General features: G+C 34.2%; 1 protein-coding gene across 1 annotated transcript; it reads right to left on the bottom strand.

The window, feature by feature from the left end:
* Positions 1-5,821: 5,821 nt before the first annotated feature.
* On the bottom strand, positions 5,822-9,208 carry mrps16 (mitochondrial ribosomal protein S16). Its single transcript, XM_084100729.1, has 4 exons — positions 9,034-9,208; positions 8,900-8,926; positions 6,498-6,758; positions 5,822-6,378 (listed from the first exon to the last, which is right to left on the bottom strand). Exons 2-4 carry the CDS (start codon positions 8,910-8,912, stop codon positions 6,266-6,268), a joined length of 387 nt encoding a protein of 128 aa, XP_083956855.1. The 5' UTR covers positions 8,913-8,926; positions 9,034-9,208; the 3' UTR covers positions 5,822-6,265.
* Positions 9,209-10,566: the final 1,358 nt, after the last annotated feature.

The raw sequence follows: 10,566 nt of genomic DNA, 5'->3' as shown, positions 1-10,566 counted from the left end.
CCAGCAAAATTCATGTGAAAATTGTCAGCCAAATGCACTTGCCATCAGTCTCAGTTAAACCTGATGAAGATGATGTGTGCGTGTTCCCTGCAAGCAATAAATGTCATCAGGTATGGGTAAGGTAAGCTCACGCCTTATGCAAACCACACTGATTGGGAGCGCATGTGCTTTTGAAATACTCGAACAGCCATATGACCTTCACCTGCTAAGCCCTTTCCAAGAAATAATCAGTAGGAGAAAAACGAAACTTTCTCCTCTACATTTGTGTATCTTTTTAAATATTGTATTTTATTCTCAATTTTACTTGTTTCCTTTTATATACACTTAAAGACAAGAGAAACTGTTAAAATATGAATAATAATAATACGTTTTATTTATATAGTGCCTTTACATTGCTCAAGTACGCTTTATAAAGTAGATGCAATAAGAAAAAGATAACAGACAATAGATAATAATGACAGACAGTTGTATGCAGAGAAGAATATTACAAATAGAAGATTAAAGGAGAGATAATAATAAAAGAGATAATAGATAATAGAGATAGTAAAAGGGCATTACATAGACAGGGTAGCACACAGCAGCATATAATCATGTACAAAGAAATACAGAATACAAATTAAAAATACATTCAGAAAATAAATGGGTTTTGAGTAGGGATTTGAATTTGAATTCAGAAATATTATTAATGCAGCAGAGAGACTAGGGAAGGGAATTCCATAAGATGGTAAGATGAAGTGTAGTTCATTGGCTATTCCAGTTCACACATTGCAATTAAATTTAAAACAACCTTAGTTATTTAACATTTTGTCGGTCATTATAAATTCTTTAAGGTGAATAATAAATAATAAAGTGATTATAATCACCAAATATTACCTGAAAGTTTGGCATTCAAAGATCCAAATTAATTGTTTCCCAAAACTAATCAGACAGGAGATGTAGTGGACTGGAAGCTGTCTTTTGAGTTGATGCTTTGTTTTACATTCAACAATTTTTGTTATCGCCTTATAGGCAGCCGAGGGTTAAATGACCGTTTCACATTATCATGTTACATTCTTCAGAAACTATCAGTTTAACAGTTAACTTGAGAAGTTGATATGAGGTTGCTAGGCTGTGCATAAATATGGCTTACGTCAGTTCTTCAGTGATTTTTCCACCTGTTTTATCGTCTGCCAAAAAAAAGTCATAAATTTGCAACACCTCTCCTCAACCAGCCACATGATTCGAAATATAATTTATGTCTATCGCACAAAAAATGCAGGATGAGTTATGCGTGAAATGTAATTCTTGATGTTAGTAATATTGGTTCCTTTCTCCTTGTGATATTCTATAAATAGCAACATTCACTTTGTGATTATCAATTTCTCATGGCAACCACAGGACAACAATGAATAAATACAGTATGTGTAGGTCCTTGACCTATGGTCATGTGTTCCACACCTCTTTGCTATCTAAAAACGCTTTTGAGTCATTGAGAATATCCTTAGTCATATATAATGCATAAAACCAAAGGCCATTTCCACGGAAATGACAAACAGATACCGTGGAGGAAACGCCTTTAAATCTGCACTGCATTAGAGTGCTATAATTGATGGTTTAGAGACATTACATTGTCTATCCATCACACGGGAGGTGAGCTCAAACAATGGATTAAAGCGTTCTGGATTCTCAGTCAATTTTAACTGTAATCATTTTCAAGAAATACAAAAACATACTGTATCTAACACACACACACACACACACACAGCCATGTTTATGTGATTTGTGAGGACATTCCATAGGCGTAATGGTTTTTATACTGTACAAACTGTATATTCTATCCCCTGTTTTTAAAGCCATTTGAAAAATGAGGACCCCCAAAATGTCCTCATAAATCCCGTATTTTCCCGAGTGTCCTCATTTGCAGGTGTGTTATCATAAAAATGTCCTCAGTTGTCATGAAAACAAGTACACACACACACACACACACCCTGCTTAAACCAGTCTCAGCTGGATTGCTAGTCTTAGTTGGTTTAAGATGTTCTCCTAGCCTGGCCAAACTGGTGTTTAGCTGAGCAGTCAACTGGTTCCCAGTCTGAGTCTGCTTTTGGGAAATGCAACCGAAATGGTTTCAAAGCAAGCTTTACAGTGATAAACAGAAAAATAATGATTAAATGATGCAAACAGGATTCAATTCTGCTGTAAAGCAGCTCTGAGAAAGACAATGGTAAACAGCCATTATTCAGTTGAAATCAGTTCAGTGTTGATTCAGTTTGGTTCTGTAACTGTGTAAAGTTCATCAATTATTCAGTAAGTTCAATTCATCTATAAAGCAGCTCTGAAGAAAAAAGTGATGTCATATATTAGGATTATACCATATCCAAATGTTAGGATTAGACCTTAAAGGGATACTCCACTTTTTTTGTGGAAATAGGCTCATTTTACAACTCCCCCAGAGTTAAACAGTTGAGTTTTACCGTTTTCGAATCCATTCGGCCGAACTCCGGGTCTGGCGGTACCACTTTTACCAACTTTGCTGCCGTACCATGAGTCCAGCAGGCGTAATGACGCAGCGCCTGAAAATAGTCCCCAGCTCAGGACTAAGTTTATCTAACCTATTAGACCTATTTTCAGGCGCTGCGTCATATCATTACGCCTGCTGCACTCATGGTATGGCAGCAAAGTTTCTTGATTATTACGCTGGAATGAGAGTATAGTTCCTAGCCATATAAGCCTAGAAAATCGCAACTTTTCATTTTCCGTCGGTCTTAGTACACGATGTAACTACAGAAGAGTCAAGTTTTAAATAGGAAAAATATCGAAACTCTTTGGTCATTTTTTTGAGAGAGATGCTAATGGTCTTGTCCGATTCAATGATCTATGCTAAGCTATGCTAAAAGTGGTACCGCCAGACTCGTAGATCGGCTGAATGGATTCGAAAACGGTAAAACTCAACTGTTTAACTCTGGGGGAGTTGTAAAATGAGCCTATTTCCAAAAAAAGTGGAGTATCCCTTTAATTCAATTAGGACATTTTAAGTACCTTTTATAAATGTGCCTTAGAAAAAAAAAAAACATTACAGGTGTGTAAGAGAAAACAATGGCACTGACATATTTTAAGATATATCAGTGCAAGTTACTTTCAGTTGAAACAGCTCAAACATAGGACTAGACTTAAGCCTTGTCTGTGAAACCGGGGGAAATTGTCCTCAACTACGCAAGACAAAAGCGGCAGTGGCAAGAACAGTTTGGTCTGTGTGGAAGAGCTAGACTGGCCTGAGCAAAGCCCTGAACCACAGGGATGTCTGGAACAGTGAAACTGACTGATGTTCTTGTGTAAGTTTCAGTACTGTGCTTATTTTTGTTACAGATTTGTAGATTTCAATTTATTCAAGAGTTTGTAGAAAGTGTATTGTTTCCCACAAAGCATCCTTTTTTTGTCACAGGCTTTCTTTTTTCTTCTTCTTTTTTTAACTCCAGTTTATGATTATACATACAAATAGTTTTATACACATTTTTTGCTTTTAATTTGACATTTCATTTGAAGTCAAGCCTTGCTTTAAATCTCCTAGACATTTTTTTTTAAATAATTTAAATAATCTTTTTTGAATAAATAATAATTCGTTACATTTATATGAATGTATTTTTGAAGTAGTGCGATTCATTTCATTTGTAGTTTGCATCGTGTGGCTGATGAATTGAGAACTGTTATGACTTTCAATTGACGTATTTACGAGATATTTATTTTTAAGACTGCAGCAATAAGTAACAAAATTGTGTATAAATATTGAGTAAGACAAGCTGACAAATTGCCAAAAATCGGCAAATTGACATAGCCTAGGTAAACCTGATTCACGTTTCCTCATTCCATGTGGACACGTTGTGTGGTCTATCTCAGGGTGTAGACTCACCTTTATGTTTCTTGCTTTTTAAAGAGTATTTTGTATTGACTGACATGGTTCTTATCACTTTGCCTGCTTGGCCAACACCAGTGTTATTTTACAATGATTTATATACTATTATATTATTTATATACTATTAATAGTATGTATGTATTTATTTGAATTAGCTTTTATTTGTATATATTATATTTAATTTTAGTTTGATTTAGTGATGTGCGTTTGTCATTTTTTTTATTCATTTAGTTTTAAAAAAATATATTTCTATTTAGCTGTTTTTATACCAGTTGTAGTTAATTTTAGTACTTCAACTTATCTTATTTTTTAATAAAAGGTTGTTGTTTTTTTTAGTTTAAGATTTTCATCTAATATTTATATTTTATTTTACTTCAGCTTTATTTCAATAAATAAATCTTTTTGTTTTTGTTTTAGGTAACAACAACTGAGTGTCCAAGAGTGAAGTTTGAGAAATCTTTTTCTTGATAGATTTCATATTTTAACCTTCTGTCTCATGCTCTATATAGGCAACACTAAATAAAAAAATAAAAAAAATAAAACAATTGTGCATTTCTAAAGAGAACAATCTAATTAATTTGTGTAACGTATTATGTATGTATTCTGGCTTGCCAGCAGAGTAGAGCTGCGGCTGCAATAGAGTCTTAGATAATACTATTTGAGTTTATTTTTATTTTTTAATTTTCACAATACCACTTCAAGCATTACAATAATACAGTTTGGGGTACAAAAATCAATTGGGTAGAGTGAATGGGTCCCCCAAGGAAGCTAAAAAAGCTTATAGGTGGGGGCCCATAGTTTATGAAAAGGTAGTGGTACAGACAAAGGTATACACAATTACCACCTGTAATCAGATGATAATTAGTAAATGCACGCAAAAGCTCACCTGGACATAAGTAACATTACATACACACACACAATCATACACATACATCCCACTAGTCCATGAAAAAAACAGTTTTATATTAGATATAGGTTAATATGAAATGATTTTTTAGTTGTCTTTTAAAGTTGGAGATAGTGAGCAACACCTTGAGGCCATCATCAATCCCGTTCCAGATCTGCGGACCCCTACATACAACACTCATACTGGCGCGCGCATGTCGGCGACATTTTCCTGATATAAGTGGTTTGGTTCTCGTTTGATATGTGTGCTGGGGGCTGAAGATAGGAATCAGACTACTCAGTCTAGAGTTCAGCCTGTTAACAATTTGAAACATAAGACAGGCATTATGATATTCATTTAGTTCAGCTAGTCTTAGTAACTCAAAGCGGTAAAATAGAGGTAGGGTGGGAGAATTTATCTCTGACCAGGACAGAGCACGTATGACTTTCTTTTGCAAGGATACAAGTTTTTTAAGATGACTTGTGAAAGTGTTGCACCATATCACATTACAGTAGTTAAGGTGTGGTTCAAAAGGTTATTACATTCAGATTCTATAAAAAAAAAACCCACTATTCTATTTCAGCTGCTTTACTCATGATGGCAAGCCAGAATACACAGCCATTCATAAAATCTTTTGATTTTTACATTTATCACACCATTGGTAAACTGAATTACACTATACATGCGTTTTACAACCATCATAAAAGATAAGAAAATAGTAATCAAACAGTATTGCATCTTATCTTTCCAACAGAAATCAGATTAATTTACACTGAAACCCAATGACACATAGTCTCAACAGAATGTTCTTCTAAACCATTTACATATTTAAAGTCATTGGAATGCAAAAATATAGCCAAGCAAAATCAAACATTTTCACTAACATAGTATAGGACAAAAGGCGTGTGTCCTTTAACAAGCACCGTCCAGCATCCCTCAGCTCATTTACGTAATAGACTTACACAATGCATTTGCTGGGCTTATAGCTTATATTTATTACTCTTGTATTTAATAAGCTGACCTCAGAAAGAATTTGTGCCCTCTGACAAATTATAAAAATGATTTAATAGCAGTACATGGGTGTATACAGTTATATACATCAGTACACGGCTTTCTATAAAGGAGTTACACAATCGTGTGGAGACATTTATAGGTTCAGATCAGTTGACCTGAAATGAAACAAAGAACAGTGTTCGTTTCAACTTTCAGTTTAGTTTCCCCGGGCCAGATCATTTATTAATTTCTTTTGTTAGCTGATCATCGGTTCTCAGTGACGAGGGAAAGTGTTTACAACTGATTAATGATTACAGAATTCACTTTCAATCTCTTATCTTCCCAACTTTTATATTTGATTGGGTTACAAGGAATTTTGAATCACGTGTGGAGTTTAAACCTGTGCTGAAGCTTGTTGCTGAAATCTTTAAAATATTAACAAAAAGAAGCACTACTGTACAGTGGTGCAAAGCAATCATTAACACTTTATTTTGGTTTTACTGCTCCACTTGGTCTTGACTGTCTGTTTTAACTTCTGTCGAAGCGGCTTTGTGTCTCCGCTCTGCTTCCGTTATTGTCATTGGATGCAGTGGGAAAAGTCCAGCCAATCCTAATCGGAGGAAAAAAAGGATGAGTATCGCAGAATGTGTGGTAATCAGGTGACTTGACATTTGCTGTAATCACTAAGCATTGTTTTTAAATGAAATAATAAGTAAGAATTCTCCTTACCTAGAAGTTTGGCCACTGGTGTTGTCGTATGGGCGCCGCATCCAATCCAGTACTTGATCCTTTCGTAATTGAAGGCGACAAGTTTTTCATTATGAATATTCGGGAGAGGGTCATATGAGCCCAGCTGCTCGATGTATTTACCGTCTCTCGCCCGTTTATTATAAGCGGCCACAATGCGGTAGAAAGGTCTGTTAGTGACGCCTCCTAATGCCAGCCTGATGACCACATGCCCACCGTGATATTTCTTGAGCAGGAACGATGCTAAGACAAAAGACAATGCATAAACACCCTAGTGAAAAAATATATTTCAAATATTACTTCATACTTAGTATACTACAAATTCACTTACATATTGCTTGAGACTTTCTGGTATAAATATAATTAAAGTTTATTAGGAGAACTTCTTTATTGCACAATGCACATTTGTTAATATTAAGCCTATATAAAATGTTTTAATATCACTATTAGTATAAGGGTAGTATGATCACTGTATAATATCAGTCTTTAAATGCACGATATTTAAAGTGTACTTGCAATAGTTCCACTTTGGCACAATCAAATATACTTAAGTATATCTTTAGTTGGACCTCAGTACTATTTTTGCATTAAAGGGATAGTTACATTGGGGATAGATGTAAAAAATTGGAACAACTACAGTACAGGCCAAAAGTTTGGAAACATTACTGTTTTTAATGTTTTTGAAATGTTTTTGAAAGAAGTTTCTTCTGCTCATCAAGCCTGCATTTATTTGATCAAAAATACAGAAAAAAAATGTAATATTGTGATATATTATTACAATTTAAAATAATTGGTTTTCAATTTATTATACTTTAAATGATCATTTATTTCTGTGATGCAAAGCTGAATTTTCAGGATCATTACTCCAGTCTTCAGTGTCACATGTGACATTACATTGGGATAGATGTAAAAAAATTGGAACAACTAATTTTGTACTTAAAGGGATAGTTCACCCCAAAATGAAGCCATCCTAGGTGTATATGAGTTTCTTCTTTCAGCCAAACACAATCGGAGTTATATTAAATAACTTTATAATGGGAGTGAATGGTATTGAAGTTCCAAAAAGTGCATCCATCATCCATCCATCATAAAAGTAATCCATACGGCTCCAGGGATTAATAAAGGCCTTCTGAAGAGAAGCGATGCGTTTTTTGTAAGAAAAATTTACAAATTTATAACTTTATAAACTGTAATCACTGGCTTCCGATAACGGCCAAACCTACCGCCAAACCTTCCGATAACGGCTAGACCTTCCGCCGGTCTAGTTCCGGCGGAAGGGTGACCTCTGACCTTACACATGACGAGTGACCTCTGACCCAACGCAATACGTATTGACGAACGCGGAAGTGCAGAGGATAGAGCAAAAAAAAAAAAACATCGTCATGAATTAGAAAACTAAAACGAGAATTTTTATAAGAGAAATGTTGGAGAAGCTTGAGTTTGTTGCCCAGCTCTATTTGTTTGAAGCGGTGAGAGGCGTCTATTCTCACCTAAGCTTACGCTACTCCAACATCTTACATTGTACGTCATGCGTCGGGTCAGAGGTCACTCGTCATGCGTCGGGTCAGAGGTCACTCTTCCGCCAGAAGACTCAACTAGACTCGCACACGGCTGTTACCGGAAGCCAGTTATTATAGTTTATGAAGTTAAACTATAAATATGGATATTTTTCTTACTAAAGTACTTTAGCTTCAGAAGGCCTTTATTAACCCCTGGAGCCGTATGGATTTCTTTTATGATCGATGGATGCGGGTTTTTTTGGGCTTCAAATTTGTTTAACCATTCACTCCCATTACAAAGCTTGGAAGAGCCAGGATATTTTTTTAATATAACTCTGATTGTGTTCGGCTGAAAGAAGAAAGTCATATACACCTAGGATGGCTTGAGGGTGAGTAAATTATGGGATCATTTTCATTTTTGCTATAATATCCATTTAAGTACAAAATTAGTTGTTCCAATTTAGCAGACTTTAAGTATATCAATTTAGTACGATTGCAGGGTATTTATATTAAGTACATAAATATTAAAATGTATTTGTGGAATACTTACACCAAAATTAAATTGAAATACATTTATTTTATGCTATTTATTTTTTACTAGGGCAACACCGGCAGTGTTTTGTATCAGAAACATGAGGCTTTAATTCTCAAGTAAAGCAGTAGGTGCCTTTTTTTATTTGACACATTTCAGATTATGGAGGATCAACTTCAGATGTTAAATTGAATCTTGTGTTATGCTGCCTTCACATGTTATCGGAATGATCAGTACTAGTTTCCTAGTTAATAAATCCGACAGCTCGTGAAGGCAGCATTAGATTAGGGAAACATCCCAAATGTGAGTCTCCAGGACCAAAAATAGAGAGCCATAGCATTAACAGTACTTACACAAATGGACCATGATTGACAGATTCCCTGTTGACAACAAAAGATAGTAAGTATAGAACATATTTATAAAATACCATTTGACCAACTAAAATAATTGAGAGCATGCGTTATATGAACCGGTTTTCCCCACATACCTTATAAATCCGGTAACTGCATGTAGAAACGTCTGTAATATTATGAAATATAAGCTTAACGTGTTTGTGGTAGCGCTTGAACACATGCAATATAAAGACAGTCAACAACATGACATTCGCAAGGGCGCCGACATGTTTTTCTTGTGGACCGGAAGTGTTTCTCGATCCGACTTATGAATATTAAGTACGTTACGTGACGTCAGTACGTTCTAGTAATGCCATAGCAGAGTGGTGGAGAAAACAATGCAACCGCCGCGTAACGTCATTAATATTCATGTTTCTACGCTGCGTAGATGTAATGTGATGAGTATAGACACTAGGTGGCGGTATTGTTCTACGATGAGCTGTTTTGCTTTTTGAAAACACGAATTAGCAAATAGTTTATTTATTCAGACCTATGATTCAGACGCACAGTACCGGTCAAAGGTTTGGAAACATTACTATTTTTAATATTTTAAAATAAATATTTTATGCTCATAATAAAAGATGCTCATTTAAATAAATGCTCATTTATTTGATCAAAAATACAGAAAAATTTAAATTAAATATTATTATATAATATCATTATATTACTTTAAAATATATTTTATTTCTTTGATCAAAGCTCAGTTTTCAGCATCATTACTCCAGTCTTCATTGTCACATGATCCTTCAGAAATCATTCTAATATGATGATTTATTATCAATGTTGGAAAACATTAAGTGCTGCTTATTGTTTTTTGTTTTATTTTTATTTATTTTTTTAACCTGTGATACTTTTTTCAGGATTAATTGATGAATAAAAAAGTTTAAAAGAACAGCATTTATTCAAAATAGACATACATCTTAACATAAATCTTTACTATCATTTTTTAAAAAAAAAACAATTTAACACATCCTTGCTGAATAAAAATATTAATTTCTTGCAAAAAAGAAAGAAAAAAATTACTGACCCCAAACTTTTGAACAGGAGTGTATATTGTTACAAAATATTTCTATTTTGAATAAATGCTGTTCTTTTTTACTTTTTATTCATCAATGAATCCTGAAAAAAGTATCACATGTTATAAAAAAAATATTAGGCAGCACAACTGTTTCCAACATTGATAATAATTCATCATATTAGAATGATTTCTGAAGGATCATGTGACACTGAAGACTGGAGTAATGATGCTGAAAATTCAGCTTTGATCACAGAAATAAATGATATTTTAAAGTATATTAAAACAGAAAACCATTATTTTAAATTGTAATAATATTTCACAATAGTATCTGTATTTTTGATCAAATAAATGCATTCTGAATGAGCATAAGAGACTTCTTTCAAAAACATACAAATTTTGACTGGTACTGTATATTATTTTCACCCTTTCCTGGCTGTCAGACAACTAAAGTATAGCATCACACCAGCATGGAAAAGCCCAGCTCTAAGTTGGTGTACTGCCACATCACTGTTTTATAAAGTTCATCGTCATTAAACTTGCCCTGGAAAGTTGAAGTAAGTATTTAGATGAATAAATAGTGAATGAACAGATACAGATGCAGGGCAAACCA

Source organism: Abramis brama (assembly GCF_963993115.1).
Source record: "Abramis brama genome assembly, chromosome: 23".
Lineage (NCBI taxonomy): Eukaryota > Metazoa > Chordata > Actinopteri > Cypriniformes > Leuciscidae > Abramis > Abramis brama.
The sequence above is the reverse complement of the archived record's forward strand: the minus strand, read 5'-3'. Positions and strand labels throughout refer to the sequence as shown.

What these genes read in the sequence shown, in the direction of transcription:
- mrps16 (XM_084100729.1), bottom strand. An exon ending in ACCAGTGGCCAAACTTCTAG is followed by an intron (nt 6,379 to 6,497) that starts GTAAGGAGAATT and finishes TCCTCCGATTAG; the next exon opens with GATTGGCTGGACTTTTCCCA.